Here is a 19,086-nt window from a genome sequence, read left to right as displayed (position 1 = left end):
TGTCCCCCCATTGTTCCCTGGATGCAGCCTGTGCTCAGTTCCAGTCAACCTCCTCTTTGGGACCCCCTTAAGGCAGGGACAGCTCTATGCCCCTTGCCAGCAGGAAGCAGTTTCAGAAGCTGAGACCTTTGTCCCTTACTCCAAAAGACTTTGTGTCCCATTTGTTTGAGGGGAGAATGATGGAGTTGGGATCTGGACTTTCCCCACATGGCCAAATCTCTGGCCTTCCCCTGAGGCTATAATCCCGTTAACTGGTCTTTCATTGTGGACCTCCTTATGGCCCCAGGGCACTTCTCCATTCTCCCCTGGCCATGTGGTCTAGGGTCCCTGGAATTCTATTACCTCATAGACTACTTGGCCACTCCTAGATCCCTCTCATAGTCTTTCTGTATATAAGGTCCACCTTGTCTCCATTAAGTAGCTCAGATTCCTAAAATCTAGCCATTGCCTAGATTCTTATAATCTAGCAAATAGCTTGTTCGGACTCCTTAAGAGTCTGACCAATATGATGGATGTTCTAATAAACCTTGTCTGGAAAAAAAAATTCTTTAACAGATGTAATGAGAGAACTTTGATAATTTGCTGATTGATATCAAGTAATGCATAAAAAAAGACACATATGCTGAAGGTGTTTGCCATGATTGTAGAGGCTATTCAATGGAAAGTCCAAACCCATATATATAGCAAAGTTCTTGAGTTACTCCTGTATTCAGATGACATTGTGGTCATTATTTCGAGCCCCAAGATATTATTTTTGTTGTTCTTGTTCAGTTGTTTTCAGTCTCAACAACTGCAAGTTTGTGTTAAGAAATAATGGGAAATAAAGATGGCTAGATAAAATGTAGTCCACTGACATAAGTTGGGTTTCAGGTTGTTGAATCAGTTTGACAGATAGTTATTACAGGTAATGAAAATCAGATTCTTGAATGACATAGAATAGAATTTTACATCTAGAAGGGATCTTAAAGGTTATGTAGATTAATCTCTCATTTCAAAGGTGAGGAGGTGAAGAGATATGAAACTGGTTGCCTAAGGTCTCACAACTAGGTAGACTTTTCAATTCAATTTAAGGATAAATACTGGGTCAAATCTAATAAGGTGAAATGTAGTAGTCTCATAGTTAGGTTCAAGAATCAGCGATGCAAGTACAAAATGGAGGAGGCAAGGGAAGTTCATCTCAAAAAGATCTGGGGATTTTAGTGGGCTCTGAGCTCAGTGAGTCAGTAGTGTGATAGGGCAGCTAAGGAAGGTACTGGGACCTAAGGTTGTCTTAAAAGAGGCATAGTATTCAGTTCTAATTAAGTGATAGTATTATTGTGCTATGACCTGATTAAATCATACTTGTACTAATGTTCAGTTCTGGGGTGTCAGGAAAGGCATTGATAAGCAAGATAAAAAAGAGCATGAAGGACCTGATATCATATGACATGAAGATTAGTTCAAAGAATTGAGCAAGTTTAGATTGTAGAAGAAACATCTTATGAAGGGAACATTATAGCTGTTAAGCATCAGAAAGGCTGTCAAAAAGAAAAGGGATTACACTTGTTCTGTTTAGTCCCAGAGAGCAGAACTGCAAAGGTGGAAGTTGTGGAGAGGCAAATGGGGACCTGAAAGTAAAAACTTCTTAATAATTAAATTAAGAAGTCATAAGAGAAATGGGCTTCTTTGGAAGGTAGTAGGTAGGTTTCCTTTCACAGGAGGTAGTTAAGTGAAGGCTGAATGATAACTTATCATTATATATCAGACATATCAGATCAATATATATCAGATATATTACAGGAAGAATTCTTTTTCAGGAATGAGTTGGACTGGAAGGCCTAATAAGAGATCTCCAAACTCTGAGATCCTGAGATCACTGAACAGGCGAGGGAAAAGTAAAAAATAAACACCTAAGACTATGAAATCTTGGTAAATGGAACATAACCAACATTACTAAGTTTTCAGAAGGCTCTATGACATTCTGTGGGAAAACACAAATAAAAAAAAAAACATTTGCCCTCGAAGGGTTTATAATCTAATGAGGAAAACAGAATCTATCCTTTTGAAAAATACAAAAAAAAAAAAATCTTATACAGGAAGTGGCATTTGATTCAGGCTTTGAAGGACAAGTAGAATTTTATAAGTGCAGACAGGTGTAGGCATTACAAAAGAAATGAATGGGATGTATGATGTTTGAGGAAATGTGAGATTGATTTGAATGGAGTGTAGAGAGCTCATTTGGGAGAGTAAGAAAATTGACTAAGTTGGAGTCAAATTATAGAAACCGTTGAATGTGGACTTTATTAGGTAGGAAATGGCCAGCCACGCAAGGTTTCCCTTGAGGGAATAACATGATCTGAGTGGTGCTTTAGTAAGTTTAATCTGGTTATAGTACAAAAGTTAAATAAGAGACGGGAGTTAATAAAGTACTATATATGAATTGTGGTGACAGGAAGAAAAAGTGAAGGGCTAGTTCAAGAGAGAGATTTTGGTGACTGCTAACAAGATAGAGATGGGAAGTGGAAGGGAATGTCAAAGATGGTTTCCAGGTTTTGAGCCAAGGACAAAGTAAGCAGTCAGACCCTAACCCTAACCCTAACCCAAACCATTCCAGTCAGAAGGGCTTGTGGAAGTGTGGAAGGTGATCTTTTATTTTAGAGATTGCTGAATTTTAGACAACAGTAAGATATCTAATTGTCAAGGAGACAGAAATAACAGACTGTATCTCAAGAGGGGAGTTGGGATTAGAGACAGAATAAAGATATGACAGAGAGCTCATCTATATTTCTGCAGCTTTAATTAGAGAAAATCTATAGAAGAATGGAAGGCCAAGAATTAAATCCCAGGAAAAACCCACATTTAGGAGATGAAAGATGGAAGAACTGTCAAAAGACAAGAGCAAAGCAGGAGAAAAAACAAACAAACAACATAGTCCAGTTTCACAGAAATAAAAGGATAAAGTTCCAAGAAGAATGGCCTGCAACGCTGAACGGAAAGAAGTCAAGGAAAATGAGTACTAATAAAAGGCCGCTGACTTTATTGGTATTTGTCAATCAGATAATGATGGCAATGTCTCTAACTCTGGAAAGCATAATAGCATAAGCAATGTGGAATTTAAATACTTCCAGATAATGATTAAGATGGGGTCTCAGGTTGGTTTAAAAGATAGTTTGGAAGGACCAGAAAAGTTTTTTGTTTTTTTTTAAGGCAATTGGGGTTAAGTGACTTGCCCAGGGTCACACAGCTAGTAAGTGTCAAGTGTTTGGTCTGAGGCTGAATTTGAACTCAGGTCCTCCTGACTTCAGGGCCAGTGCTCTATCCACTGCGCCACCTAGCGGCCCCAAAAGTTTTGTTTTGTAAAAGAAAAAAAAATGTCTTTTTTCAAAGCATGAATTTCCATGGAAAAGAATGGGAAAGGCAGAAGGCAAAAGGTCAAGGTAAATAGCAGCTAATAGGTGACTATCACAAATAGACTATGATAATGATTTTTTTGGTAGAGGTTCACTACCATAAATTGACAAGTTATGAGAATCATGGCACAAATAAGCTTTGCATTTTATAACACTGGTTTAAAAATAGAACGTGCATAAAATTCAAGATGATTTACATCCGTCATTTATTCCCCCCCCCAAAACACATAACACACACACACACACACACACACACACACACACACACACACACACACCTTCTTTGCTTCCTTTAGGAGTCTTTATAGTGCAAGATGGTGTTGGAAGAATCTTTGCAGGTGTGTACGTATTTAAAGATATTTTTCTTCTCGGAGGTGGACTTGAATCGCAAAGCTGAGAACCTGAAAGTAAACAAGATATTTAAAAAATTACCTTTAAAACATTTTACCTTTGCATTTTGGGAAATTTCACTTGCCACATTCAGTGATCTTACTTGTGTATACATTCTAATGATTAAGCTGATTCCAATCTCTATTAAACAAATAAGCGTGTCATAATGGAAACTTTAAATTAAAAATAATTCCTCTTTCTTTTAATCAATTAAATCTGTTTCTGCTACAAATAATAAGCATTTCGATTCATAGTCTACAGAAAAACAAAAATTTCTGTACAAAAATATACTCCTCCCTTGACCCCATTTCTTCACCTTCCCTATCCTTGGTTATCCTCTTGAGTTGTTCATGCAGAAACATTCCATTTATATCACACAAATGTGGCTCACTTGTACATTCTGTGCAAAATTTATCAGTTAACTCTACTTACATAGGAAAAAAGGTTATTGGATCATTAAAGATAAGCGACTTACTTTCTATTTTATTCCTTAAATAAAATTACCACACTGTTCTATTTTAGCCTCATTGTTAATATTCTGAGATTCTATTTTAACACAATTTTCTTGATTAATGCTTAAGGAAACAACTAAATTCGAACTAAGAAGACAATTTAATTTAGCTTAACCAACTGGCTCTTCCATAAATGGATAGTATGTATATATGTGTGTGTATATGAAATAAATAGTAATATACTTCCTAAATGAACAGAAATACAAAAATGATATTTCAGTTGTAACCATTTTATTCCTTTCACTCTAAAGAGAGATGTATTCATGGGGCTTAGTCAAGTTGCTATCTTTTCATCTTTCCCTTTCTTGATGATGATTATTTCATAGGATTAAAGATTTAGAATTGGAAGGGACCTTAGAGGTTATTTAGTCTAACTCCTTTCATGAAAGAATTATTTTGGAAACAAAGAGGTTAAGTGTCTTGCCCAAGGTCACAGAAGTGGTAAAGGGCAGAGAAGGGTTTGAATCAGGTACTGACTCCAAATTTAACATTGTTTCCACTACATCATGGATAAATATTAATGCTGAATGATTTTAGTATAAAAAATCAGAACTTTACCTTATTTCAACATAAATATTAATTTTATCTAAGCACCTTATAAAATAGCAAAGATCATAGTTTTTCCTAGCCAAAAGGGTATAGCTAACAGGTTTAGTTAACTTTTTACTAGAAACGGTTACCTTTCAACTAAAATTGCACAATAGCCACTGAGTAACTTAAATGACAGTACATTATATGATGCTATAGTTCTATTATCAATATGATATGGATATTGAATTTTTTTTCAATAGTGATAATAATGGAGATCATGTGGTGTAGTACTAATCTATGAGCTTGATGTTGATTTCTTGGAAAAATAAAAAAGATTAAAGAGATAGTCTATAAGCACTTAGGGCAGTAATGATCACCATGATCCAACCTTTATTTATAAAGAACGAATCATGTTAGACTAAGCTAATTTCCATTTTTTTTTTTTTTGGAGAATATTAACAGACTAGCACATAGGATAATGGCACAATCACAATCACAGAACACTTGGATTATAGTATTTGACTATTCCATGCTATTCTTATGGATAAGATGGAAAGATGTGGACTGGAATATAATAGGCAGGAAGATTAGGAACTACTTGAAAGACTGGACTCAAACAGTAGTCATTCATGGATAAATGTCAACCTAAAAGGAATTTCTAATGGAATGCCATATCCTAATTCAACATTTTTATCAATGATTTGGAGGATATTGATGGTATATTTATCAAATTTGTGGCCAACAAAAGCTAGCTGACAGAATCAGGATCCAAAATGATCTTATAAGGCTATAAACAAGCACAGGTTGGATCATCGTTTTAATAAGAGACTATTATAAGAATTAGAAGTCAGCAAGTGGAGGCAAGGTGACTGTGTAGAGGAACTTGTGGTTAACACTTTAGCTAATGGTTAGCCTAGATCATGGGTGGAGAACCTACAGCCTCGAGGCCACATGTGGGCCCTTATGTCCTCAAGTATGGCCCTCTGACTGAATCCAAACTTCATAGAACAAATCCCCTTAATAAAACGATGTGTTCTATAAAACTTGGACTCAAGTCAAAAGGTTGCACCCAAGGACCTAGAAAACCACAGCCACAGGTTCCCCACCCCTTGATTAGATGATCTCTGAGGTCCTTAGATTCTACTTTTTTCTATAGATTTCCAGATCAACAGAAACATTAATAATTCAAATTAAAGTACTAATGTTCTTTCCAAATCTATTATAAAAGATTTTGAGATCAGCCATTTATCTATACCACTGCATTCTTTATTACCATTGAGAACTTTCCTCTAGTACTACTTTAGAGAAGGAAGAGGGGGGAGAAGAAAGACAATGTAAACACTATATTTGTACATGAGAGTGGCTTTCTAAGACCAAGTGTTTTATCTCATTTCATACTGAGGTGTGGGATTTTAACATCATCTTACAGATAGGAAATGGGTATGCAGAGCAGATGAAATTAATTTTTTAAATTAAGGTCACATCCATTAAGACCAGAGCTATAAAAGACTTAGTTGTGACCCTAGACTGATACCTCTTCCACTAAACTAGTGTTTTCATGCTGTAAGATCAAACAAAAACAGATTTCCACGGTGCTGCTGCTAAGAATGGCCACTTTATACTCCTCATCTTGTTTATTTAGAAAAATATATGCCTTCGTCGAATCTCTTTTCTTTTATAACCCAAGCCCTGAGGCATGGTGGTTCCAGATACCTCAACTCACTTGCCTGATTTTCCTGAAATGGTATGTGTATATGTCACCTATGCTCAGTAGAAAGAAAGGTATTTTGGAATTATTTTCTAATTATGGGAAGGTAAATTCTTTAAGAGGGGCTGTAAAAATGAAAAGTCTTATTCTATACTGTGAAATTCTTTTTTTATGGTTTAGTAGCTCATTTTATTTTCAGGTTTTCTTTATCAAGTGTAACCCAATTTCAATTAATGGTCATAATAACAAATTTTCATACAAGAAGGAGTTGTCATTCTTCTTTCATTTGATGGAAGTGCAATGGAAGCAAGAAAGTCATCCACCTGCTTTAAAGATAAGGCGTTGTGAAGAGTTTCTAGAGGGCAGATAGATGGTACCATGGAATATAATTCAAAGCCTGAAATAGAAAAACAAAAAATATCGATGGATGCGAGAGAAATTATGAATGAAAAGGAGAAAATACTGTTGCATAGAAACAAAAAAAAAAATTATCTTTTAAATGTAAACACATGCAAACATATGAGATCTCTGAAGTCATGACATCAGATGCTATGCAGTATGGAGTTAGAATAAAATGTGTCAAAGATTCTATTTTATATGTAATTTCATAGTATAGCATTCACAGGGATAATTTCATTCTACATTCTAAAAATTTGTAAAATGTAGGGAAAAAATTAAACGAAAGTAGGGGAGAGAAGAGCTAATCAGAGACACAAATTTCATTTTATATCCCCATCCCAGCTCAAACGCACAGATGATACATTTAAATTGAGTCTATTTTGCATTCTTGATAATGTAATAGCACCAATTTCTAACTGAGGGACAGTTACGAGTTAAAACTTAGGGAGAACAATTTAGCCAGGTATACTATAGTCAAAACACCCTCTTAATTATAAGATTACACACCAATATTGTTAATATTCATTCACTTACAGCAGATTTAAATTCAAGGACACAACTTTCACCTACCTTATTGAATTAATGAAATAATTTCTATCACTATAAATCATCAGTTGTACCCAAACAACACAAAATACAATTACATTCTCATTTAGTAACATTTGCACAGAAATACAAACAGTTGGTCAAACCAACATGCAGATAACGCATTATTGCTATCCGTGAAAAAAAAAATTTTCAAAAACACCAAGCATATTTCTTACTATCTCATATTTCTAAAATTGCCCGTTTAAAGCTTACGCAACTGAATGGCTTTTAAAACTGCTTCCACATATTGTTATACCACAAATATTTCTCTTCATTAACTACATTTTATTAAAAAACTCCATTCTCTTCACAAAGGTTTGCAATACTTAAAAAAAATGCCAAAATAAAGTATATAGTCTCTAATTAAAAAGCAATTGTCTGGTTAACACAAACACTATTTGCTACTAGATACATTATTCTAACAGTTGTGTTTTGCTTTAGTAAATTTTTAACTAACCTAAATCTGTTACATTTTGACCAAAAGAAATATATTATTATGTTGAATTTAATTTAGAAGTTCTATGGTTAAAACAAGACCTATTTCTATAACTCAAGTACTCTATTTATTTTGAACCGAAATGTACTTAAGTACATAAGCAGAAAACAGTTTTCAGCAGCTTGATCTTCATGTGCAAAACAGGATAGCACATCAAAAACATCACATACCATTTTTTTTTTCACAACAGTAAGTAAAAACTCCACTTTAAGCACTTAAGTATATTGATTTGGCACAAATATTACTATTTTAAAAACACAAAGATTCATGCAAGCAAGCGCAAACCCTTTCTTTGCATTAAAAAAAATTATCTAGACTCCTTCCCCAAATGTTAATCACAACTTCACAAATTTGTTTTTTATTGCATTTACCTATCATATTTTGTAACAAGCAAATGCTAATATATTCAGGATGCTCTCTATCTAGTTTTCCTTTCTCCTTCTGTAATGTTTTTTTAATGGACAATGAAAGGGTTAATGCAATTTTTAAAAGCCACCCTGCTGTCATGTTTAGAAGCTACAAAAACATACCCCTGGAGCCTAGTAATTCCACAGAGGAAATGGACCACCACCTATAGAGGTGTGGGTATTCTGCATTGAGGCCCAGAAATTAAGGTAAAGTACTGTCAGAAGATACTTGTTTCATCATGTTCCTCGAACTAAATATGAAGGGAGGGATAAGTCCATGAAATGAGTTAAAGGAGGAAACATGAAAGTTGAAGGAAATAAAAGTGAAAGAAGAGTCAAATAAAATACACAGGACAGATACATGACAGAAGAAAGCTTGAAAGAGCAGGAAATCTTGAACACCCAAAGGCTAAACTTATAGGAGTTCAAAAGAATGCATATTAACGTGCACTAGATCTTGAAAGGTGGGAAATTCATTTAGTTTAAGAATTTTTAAAAAATCTAATGTGGGATATTACAATTATCTTTGGCCTCCATTTGCTTCAAGAGTACTACACTAAGTCCAGTCTACACAGTCTTTCCTGCACACACACACTTCTCTACCCTTGCTCTAGAGCAAGGATTAAAAAACAAACAAAACTATCTTAACCTTGTGAAGTCTCAGAACTCTGCGTCTTGTTTTTCTGTAAGATAGTTCTTTTAAAAAGCTCCTCTACAGGAATCTTCTTCAGGAGTTGAAGCTGTGTCAAATAAGGCACTATTTCTCCAAAAACTTGTATTTAAACAGCTACAATGGAGGAAAAATGTGAAACTTTACAGCCAAACTTTCATATGTTGAGTTTAATTTCTTACTCCACCACCACAGGCCTTCAAGGAATGGCACTGCTTCATTTACAAGGGAATTTGAGGACTATAAGAAGGAAAAAAAAATTAAACTTGTATTCAAATCTACCCATTTGATCTAGTTTTCTGTGAGCCTTGACTTCCAGTAGAAAAAAAGAAAAATTCTCCTACATCAAAATATCTCTATTTTGAGGCATTTTTTGGCTCAGCCATAAAAATTGTGTGTAAGAGGAATAAAGCTTTTCAGTTTATTTTAAACTGTTTTATTTCTGTCAAAAGACCCCCCGAGTTTTAAATGATAAAAAGGATGTTGCTATTCAAAAGCTGCCCAGCACATACGACATTAATCCCATCAAAGATGAAGGAATTCTGGGTGACGGGGGGATTTGATTGTGAAAGCCCTACCCCAAGGAAGCATAACACCACATGATGATGAAGTTTGAACTCCCTGGTTGCCTGAGCTTTACCACAGACAGAAAATGGTGAATTTTGTATACTTGTAATCTATGATTAAATATCTCAGTAGAAATATCTATGTGACCAGAAAAAAGGAATCAGGGAAAAGGTACTTTAAAGGATATTAAAACTATTAAGAATTAAGAATAATTAAGTATAATTAATGTTGATATTATAAAAAGGATATAGTTGGATCACTTGGTAAACTGGAAAAAGAAAAGGAATTTCCAGTGTAGATTTATAATTAAATTGATCTTCAACATGGGCAATTAGAATTTTATTTTAAAATTTCATAAATGATATCTTTATGTAATTTAAAAGTGAGGAAAGGAGCTACACAGTATTGTTGTTTTAGATACATAACAAGTTAGAACTGTGTGCTGGTTTGAGTTAAAGAAGGACAGATGAATGATACTGTATACCCCACATTTGGAAATAAAGTAAAAAATGGATGAAGCAAGGGAATATCTTTTAAAATAAAAAAAAACGTACCATTGGTTGGGTGTCGAGCAAATGAGATAGAAAACCTTTTAACAGCAGAACCACGTGTGGCGTCTGAGAAAGAGAAAAACAGGTACCTGAAATTCACAACAGCTACCAAAAGAGGGACATTTAAAAAAAGAGGGACAAAAGATGAGAAGGTTAGAATCCAGTGACATGCAGAAGGGATCATGAAAGAAGGCTGTAGGCCAAAATACTGGTTAAAAGAATTAAACTGGTTTGCTAAAAACTGCAAGGCATTTAATGAAGTGTATGAAAGAAGGAGAAGCAAGATGAGCAAGTGATTTTGGTATATATAAAACTGAACTGGCTAAAGTAAATTTATGTGGAGTGTATAAATAAGTTTGTAATGTAGCTAACTTGATCTGAGGATTAAAAACTACATACCCCTTTGAGCTTCCAACTCCTGACAGAACAAGCCTCTATAACACTTCAAAGACCCTCTAAAAACTAAAATATACATACATATATAAATATATAATAAATAAAATAAATATATAACAAAAGCAAGAAGTTTTTTAATGAGGAATACTAAAGTTTTCATCCTATGCTGTCAATACTTTATAACATTAACAGCTTGACATTTCTTTCCGTTTCTTATACAAATTCTTTTCACTGTAGTTTAGTTCAATATCAGTAAGAATTTCAGGGGGAAAATAGACAGAAGTTTCAGTTATCACAGAAAAATCTCTTCGTTTAGCCACTCTCCTCTCACATAAAGAAATGCTTAAGAATTTACATGTCAACAAACTCCCAGGATACAAATATTGTATATAAACCTGAAGTCAAGAGCTACAATAAACTCTGCCAAACACATATCCAAGCTGTGCATAGTGAAGAGAGCTTGAACTCATACAATGGGGCAGAGAGAGTCACTGGCCTAAGGCTTGTCACTGAGGAATGATGTGTGCTCGTGGGTGTGTGCGTGGGTGCACATTTGTAACTGTGCGTGCGTGCGTGTCTGCACATACCATCTATGCAGCCAGAAGAAGTCAGCTTTTTACGATGGGTACGAGCATAATCCTGGAGGTTAGGTGCGCTTGAAGAACCCCCGAGCACTGAGGTGCTAAACAGGCTCGCACAGTGAGACCCTGATGGGAGTTAGAGAAAATACATACAGCAACCGGTGTTCTTCCATTTACATTGGGGTGCATGCAACATGCAATTAACATGGCTCAGGTTCACAATATGCTTGTAATGGCTTAGCAGAATAATTATTTTAATTTACTGTATCTAAATATCACTGTACTTTTAACACACATACAAGAGGAAATTTAACAAGGGGACTTAAAGCTACCTTTGCTGGCAAAAAAGGTCCAAGAATATTTAGTTTTACATAAAATCTAAAACATATTAATTAAAAAAAAACAAAGACATTAATAGCTTAGGATTCTCTAGAAATCTGTCATTTTTGTTTTTGCAAATCAATTATCTTGAGCAATCCTCAAAAACTTTTGTGCTATGAGAAAAATTATGTTAGTAAAATTATAGTATGGCATATTATAAAGTGATGTCTTAGTTCATAAAAGATGCTTCAGTGTATTAGAGAAACAGAACTAAGGGTTTTCTCAAAATCTTTGGATAAAATTCCACTTATTTTATTTTTGTTATACTATAAAATCAAAGCTAAACTACTACTTGTAGAGGTAAGAGTTACTTTTGTGTTTCTATTATATTTGTGTTAAGAAAAGTGACTAAATCATTTGGAATTTCTACTATTAAATAAATAACAAATCCTTTGTGGGGGGTAAAAAAAAAAAAAAGGAGTGTCACCTAATAAAACACATTACTAGCATATGTGATGAATCCCAGCCAGAATAACTTGTGCCTGGTTTGTGGCAAGTCTTTATACCCAAGCAAATCCTTCACCAATGCATCTATCAGTTTCCACCAGCGCTATTATGTTACATCAATTAAGAAAAGGAAGATTATATAAATTTTTAGCAAGACACTGTGGGAAAATCAAAATCTGTCATCATTAAATGTATTCATTTGACTAGAGAAAGTAGAAACATAAAATTACCACAAATATGTAGGCATAATACAATAGTTCAGACCCTTTATACAGAGAACGCAGTACTAATACATTTGAACTTACATGAATTTAATCCTATCTTAAATCTACATAGGTAAATGCTAATTACAGCAAACACCACATCACTTCATATAGTTTATCAACCATATGAATTTTAAAATTTAGGGTTTATAATTTTATCACACAGAATAATGATTGTTCCACTGTTACGTAGAATGTATGTAAGAAAATACTAGGGGATAATATTTTACAGATGAACAAAAAGTAAGGTTTGAACTTCGCAATCATCAAATTTTCTTGGAAGTTGCCAAAAAACAAAACAAAACAAAACAAAACCCAACTAGGTATCAAAAGTGAGTTTATTTCTAAAGAGGCTTATATAAAGTTGAGGAAAAATTTTAGTTTCAGAACACAAAGTTTAAATCTAATTGGATGATATCTTTCAGTGGCCTAAATAGTGTGCTACAGGCTGTGGCAATTCAATTTATATGGTTTAATAGGTAGGGATTATAAGAAAATGAATGTTTGTCCTTGTTCACTTTATCGAAATGTGTTTTGTGAACTTATGTTAGCAAAATATTGGGCAACTCATTATTCTTGAATAGGTATGTACAAAATATAAAGTAAGCATAGCATTTGGTCATGCTTTCACAACTTAAAAATTTACATGTGTGCAAGACAGTGTATATTATTAGGTTTGTTAAAGGAACAATATTTCCATCAACCAACATACCTACTGCACTCTGCTTTTGGTCCATATTCCTTTGTTTTCTCAGAAAATTAGTATTTTCTGAAACAACCTGGATAAGTAAAGCAAAAAAAATGAGGCAAAACAGAACTATGAAAAAATCAAATGTCCATTATACTTGATACAGCAGCCTGTTCCAGACAGACAAGGGTTAATAAGCATGATAAATATTAGTAGAAATACATAAAACACAAAAGATCATGCAAGATCCCCTTCTGAAGGGAGTCCATTTCACATGAGATCCTTGCAATGAGGTGGTGCGAAGCAGGCATTCAGAATGAGGACATGGATGAAACAAGACAGATGAAAAGGAATCATTTATAGGTCAATATAATTCTTTTTTTGGTTTGTTTAAAAAGAAACCAAATGCCCACTCTTAACAGCTCCTGTACTGGAAAGGGGTGGGAGGGAAACAACAAAAAAAAGGGGAAAGACAATCCTTCGAGGTCACCAAACAGTTACTGTTCCATGCAATGGGCTTTATCAGAGTAACCTTTACATAGACACAGCCTTAATGGATACCATAATCCCTTTTTCTATAATTAGCTTCCTTTAAGTTCGAAATGGAAATTGCTGAAATTCTTAGAGAAGTCATAGCACGTCTTCCATTGTAAAAAACAATAACAAAAGCCTCCACAATATTTTGAATTTCAACAACAAAAAACTTTTCTGGATTTACTTTATTTAGCACCAAAATATTGTTAATATATCCAATTTCTGTCTTATTTTGGGGGAAAAGGTTCAAAATATTGTATAGTTCAATGGAAGTAGTACTATTTAAAAAAAAAAATTCCTCAATTTAAAACCTCCACATAAAGAAGTTTGTGAGGAAGAGAATGATTAGTGCTAGAGTTTGACTCTGTAGTTAATTCTAGGTCACTAAGAATCTGATATATAGAAAACTTTTAAAACCCCAAATTCTAAATAACATCTAATTTTTTCAATTATGGAGAAAAATTAAATTTACCTACCACCAAATTAAGTATTTTTAAAAGTCTTAAAGGACAACTAAGCCAAAACAAGAGTTTGATTTATCAGTCGAGTTAAAATTCCAAAAATTTAGATTTTTAAAATAAAACAAATCTTGGAAATTTAAAACAGAGAAAATGCTGTGAAACAATTCAGTTGATTTCTTTCCCTCAAAAGTTCTTAGATATCACAAGCATTTAAAAATGTACAAATCAAATTCAAACAGAAGGATTTATTTCAATAGAAAACACAAGGGATTAGATGTCCTCAAAGACAGTTATTTGTTGCTCTGAATGCGTAAAAATGTTTAATGAAGTAAAGTTTAGAAACCTGTTGCCATGAGCCAAAAATACTGGATGTGAATGCCAGTGATTGAGGGGAGACAGGGGAAGAGGTGATTTGTTCCCCTGATCTGCGTCTTCGACGCCCAGTACCCACACCACTGGTGTAATGCAGCCAGGTACCAGTACCCTCTGGGCTAGACACACTCAGGGGGCTCTCTTCCTGGAAGTGAGAAAGGGGGCAAAAACAAAAAAACAAAAAAACAAAAAAACAGCAAAGCATGCACAGTTAGATACAATAGAGTCAAATGATCAGAAAGAAAAAAAAATACAGTTCGTACTCTTTCATTCACTTTTCTAAAACTATTAAACAGTAACTAGGGCATCAAAATATTTCAGTATTTAATTTGATAGCTCAACGGAAATATGACCATTAATTCATCCTCAGACCTCATAGTTTCACAATTTTTTGATAAAAAACTATCAAATGCATTTTCAGTTCTAATTGAGAAAAAAAGTAGGAATTATTTATTGCATACATATTGTATGTACTGCTTAATAGTTTTCCCCTCCCTCTTCAAACAGGATAAACTTCCCCAATTTCTATTCAATAGATTGTTTTTATTTTTACTCAAGAGGCTTTGTGTTCTACAGGATGGATTTTTCAACCCAAAGCCCTAATGAACTGTGCTAAGGAGTGAAGAGATTTCAAAGTATGAAAAGTATTACTGTCTGCCAAACATTAAAAAAAAAAAAAGAAAAGAAAAAAAAGGCTTTTAACAGAATAAAATGGAACCAAACTTCACTTGCTTATACTTTCAAACTATTTATTTTTCTACCCCCTCCAAAGACTATTTTGAAGAGTTCAGTAGGTAAAACATGCAGCAAACATTCCCATTTTACATGTTTGCATGTTCAGGTTTCAGACAGTGAGGACAGAGTAAAATCTACTTGCACCAAATGAAGAGAATAGTCTGTTTCTCTGAGTGTCTTTAGGAAGTACAAACTTCTGATTTCCATGGAGGTGGTGGGCGCTGGAAAAAGTCTTCAATGTTTTACTTGAATAGTCTACCTTATGGAAGTAAAAGTTTAGCATGGCATAGAAATATCTCTCGAAAACAACTATTAAAGCATTTTATAGAACATAAGGTTTACAAATGGGCTGTTGAAATTTTGAAAAATTAACTAGGGCAGTGATTTTGTCAGATTTTTGCAAATATCACAGATCAGACATAAAATGAATACTTATTGATGCATTTGCCATGGTAGTGTTTTGAACTATTTAGACTGCAGAGGAGAAGGCTTTACAATGGTCTTAAAATAATTGTGTTAAAGAATTTGAACAATGGAAGGCTACTCTGCTCAACAACATAGCAAAATCACTGCCCTCACATAAAAAGTAATTTAGGCTACATTACCATATGTCACTTCCCAAGTTTTCTGAAATGAAGTAGCCTTAGTCAATCTAAACTTCTTATTTCTTAAGTAAACGTAATAGCACAAATAAGAACCGTGGTCAAGGAAATAATATATGGTGTATATTTTCTTAAAACTTCTACTACCAACTTAGAATCTATTGATTAAAAAAAGAGACTAGTATAGGTACATTTCAGATTCAAAGACTAATGGAAATACTATTTTGAGCATCATTTAAAATGAAACTGAACATATTTCCTCCCCAACTATTACTACTCACCATTTGTATATTGGTTATTCTAATTTCTGTAATTTTTTTTTTGTAATTTAATAGTATTTAATGATTTCTTCATAGCCTTGAGCTTTTATCAAAAATTACTGAAATTAAGTGGTAGCCTGATTCAATTCGGGAGACACCAGCACTAATAGAAAACAAATATTCCAAAACAAAGTAATTTTAATCTATAGGTATATAAATCATATCATAGGTATTATTATGATGCTCAAGGTACTTAACTCTTTCTTTTTAAGTCTTACCAAAGTACTTTTGCTACTGGGTATAAGGAGGTTACTAAGGTATCTATGAATCTTAAACATTAATTATTGCAATTTAAATGAATTAGGAAAAGTTGATTAATATTGAGTTTTGTATTCATTAGGCCAAGTTATCAACTTGGTTTTCCTTACCTTAAACTGCTACCATTCAAATCAACTGCTGCTGAAGCAATTTTACCAATTCCTTCCCAAACCCAACCAAAAATCTCTCCCACCTAAAGTAGGTTTTTTTTTTTAGGTTAAACAAACAAACAAACAAAAAACCTTATACCACAGTAACCTCCAGTGACAATGAGAAGAGACAGAAAATCTGTAAAGATCTTAGCAAAGATTTATCTTGGTAGCTTTAGACACTTTCTGTCATAAAACTAAAAATAAAGTTCAGAGACCTAAATTTTACAAATGCCTCCATATTTTTATTGATTTCTTTAAAAATAGACAAAGTTTTCATCCAGAATTTCTACTAAGTTCCCAAGTCAATTAAACTTAAGCTGTATTTTCTTTTCTATTTTATTAAACTACGGTTAAGTTTCTTTCAGAGATAACATGCTATAACACATATACTTACTTCACTTGCCTTCCTACTTCGTGGAAGGGGAGATTTTTTGTGTATGTGAATTGGATCTGATACCATGGGTTTGAAAATTACTACAGCTCTATCAGGCTCATCCTTTTTAAATCTGTATGCCTCATCATCACATTCACATTTTCTGGAGAATTTCTTTTTGTCTTCATTCTGCAGGTGGAGAGCATTATAAATTTTTCTTTAAGACAAAAGCTTTGCTTTAATTACCTAAACAATTACATTACTAGTGGCAAAAATCACATGAACTGTCCATATAAAAACAGATATATTCAATTCAACAAGTATTATTGAAGACATATTATGTGCCCAACACTGGAAAATATGAAGCAATGCAGATGACTGATTAGCTTCTGAACTGAAAGGATCTTTTGAGGGGAGATGAGACTCAAACACATAGAACAATGAAGACATTACAAATGCCAATTTAATCAAGTGCCAAAATGAACAATGAAAAAGAGAAATTGCCAAAAATGAAAATAAAGGTAGAACAGGGAAGGGAGGGAATAAGCATTTATATAGCACCTTCATGCCAAGCATTGTGCTAAGCACTTTTTATACATATTAACTCATTTGATCCTTACAATTCTGGGAAGTAGTTGTTAAATTATTCCCATTTTACAATTGAGGGAACTGAGGCAAACAGAAATTAAGTGACTTGCTCAGAATCACTCAGCTAGGAAGTGTCTGAGGCTGGATTTGAACTGTGGTCTTCCAGGACCAGGGTTCTATCCATTGAGCCACCAGCTGCCTCAAAAAACAGAATGAGAAGATTTCAAGTTACCAATTTGTCTTCTTCCTCTAAGGTTTTTTGGGAGGATGAACTTCAGTAGTTATGAAAGAACGTGGACAAAAATGTGAAAGTTGAGAGGGCGAAGATTTTCACAGCTAAAGGACCCCATAAAAACCAATGAGATCATGAATATAATGAAGTACTAAAGTTGGAGGGCGTGTAGCTAACACTCATTTTTCATGTCTGTGTATTAGTTTTAGACAATAAATTGGTAGTAGAAATTTTAAGAAAATGTATGCCAGATATTATTTCCTTGAACACAGTTCTTATTTGTGCTACTATATTTACTTAAGAAATGAGAAATTTAGAATGGCTAAGATTACTTCATTTCAGATAAGTACAAAAAATTTCTGATTTCCACATGCATTTCCCAGGTTGTTCAAAACATTTATTGGTTCTCAGTTTTGAAAACTGTGACCGTTGTTTTATTATTAAATTCTTAAGTAATTCCTTTCAAGAGTTATTTTTATGTCATGCTAAACATTTAATCCTATTAGGCACACAACAGAACCTTGAAATTTTCTGTCACCCATCACTTTCATGGAAATCAGCAAGGTCTTTCTCTATCTTCCCCATCCCCCAAAGCAGACCAGCTAATAAAAACTTTCTGACTTCTTTTGGTGAGAATTTCATCCTTCAAAAGGTAGAAAAAACAACAAAGGGAAATTTCATTTTGGATCTTATGCTTGATAACAGGGAGGAACTAGTTGCTGGGATTAAATTATGGAAATCCTGAGAAAGTAACTACTATATCCCAGAGTTTATGATAGAGGACAGAAAATTTTGCCAAAGATTCATATGTGCCATAGATTTCAAAGGGCTTAGAAGAATGACAAGTAGGATCCCACAGAATTAAATGCTTCAAAGGAAATCAGTTGAGGAGGGATGAGAGAAGAAGAAAAATGAAATTTGTCTGGAAAGACCAGTATGGCTACACAGGAAACTCACTAATGAAATTATATTTTTAAAAGAAACATAGAGAAGATGGAAGCAAGTAAAGGTAATACTGAATGAATACAAGATATTCCAAAAATCTTAGTGCCATTTTAAGCTATTAAAGTTTAAAACAGCACTAAGACTTTTGGGGGGACACTGTACAAAAGCGTGCTATGTTTCTATAAAAATTCTTTTATAAATGTTAAAGCTCAGAATGAGCTGAAGCTAGTGAGAGATGCTAAGGACAATAGTAGGTTTTTAAAAAAAGTTATATTGGTATTTCATCACAATCTCATACCACAACATGTTCAGCCATTCCCCCAATTGATCAGAACCAAGAGAACATCATATACAGTAACAGCAATATTGTTTTAAAAACGACTTTAAGCAACTAAGTGATTTTGACTATTATAAACACCCAAATTAATTACAAAAGACATATGAAGGTAGATGCTATCTGCATCTAGAGAAAGAACTGATAAATAGATGTACAGAATCATTTTACACACACACACACACACACACACACACACACACACACACACACACA

General features: G+C 33.8%; 1 protein-coding gene across 11 annotated transcripts in view; it reads right to left on the bottom strand.

Moving 5' to 3' along the window:
- PPIP5K2 (diphosphoinositol pentakisphosphate kinase 2) overlaps positions 1-19,086 on the bottom strand; it is a 113,451-nt gene that overhangs the window by 8,079 nt on the left and 86,286 nt on the right. For 3 of the 11 annotated variants that reach the window (XM_027869161.1, XM_027869163.1, XM_027869162.1), the window contains exons 24-30: positions 16,793-16,960; positions 14,303-14,476; positions 12,989-13,055; positions 11,192-11,311; positions 10,212-10,274; positions 6,790-6,927; positions 3,668-3,790 (exon numbers count right to left, since the gene is read on the bottom strand). In XM_027869161.1, the coding sequence (XP_027724962.1) occupies positions 3,668-3,790; positions 6,790-6,927; positions 10,212-10,274; positions 11,192-11,311; positions 12,989-13,055; positions 14,303-14,476; positions 16,793-16,960 (853 nt within the window). Of the gene's footprint in view, positions 1-3,667; positions 3,791-6,789; positions 6,928-10,211; positions 10,275-11,191; positions 11,312-12,988; positions 13,056-14,302; positions 14,477-15,014; positions 15,326-16,792; positions 16,961-19,086 lie in introns of those variants that run through there. The other 8 variants (XM_027869164.1, XM_027869165.1, XM_027869166.1 and 5 more) reach the window with 8 other exon arrangements.

This window comes from Vombatus ursinus, unplaced genomic scaffold (assembly GCF_900497805.2).
Source record: "Vombatus ursinus unplaced genomic scaffold, bare-nosed wombat genome assembly UNPS02014792.1, whole genome shotgun sequence".
NCBI classification, from domain to species: domain Eukaryota; kingdom Metazoa; phylum Chordata; class Mammalia; order Diprotodontia; family Vombatidae; genus Vombatus; species Vombatus ursinus.
The sequence above is the reverse complement of the archived record's forward strand: the minus strand, read 5'-3'. Positions and strand labels throughout refer to the sequence as shown.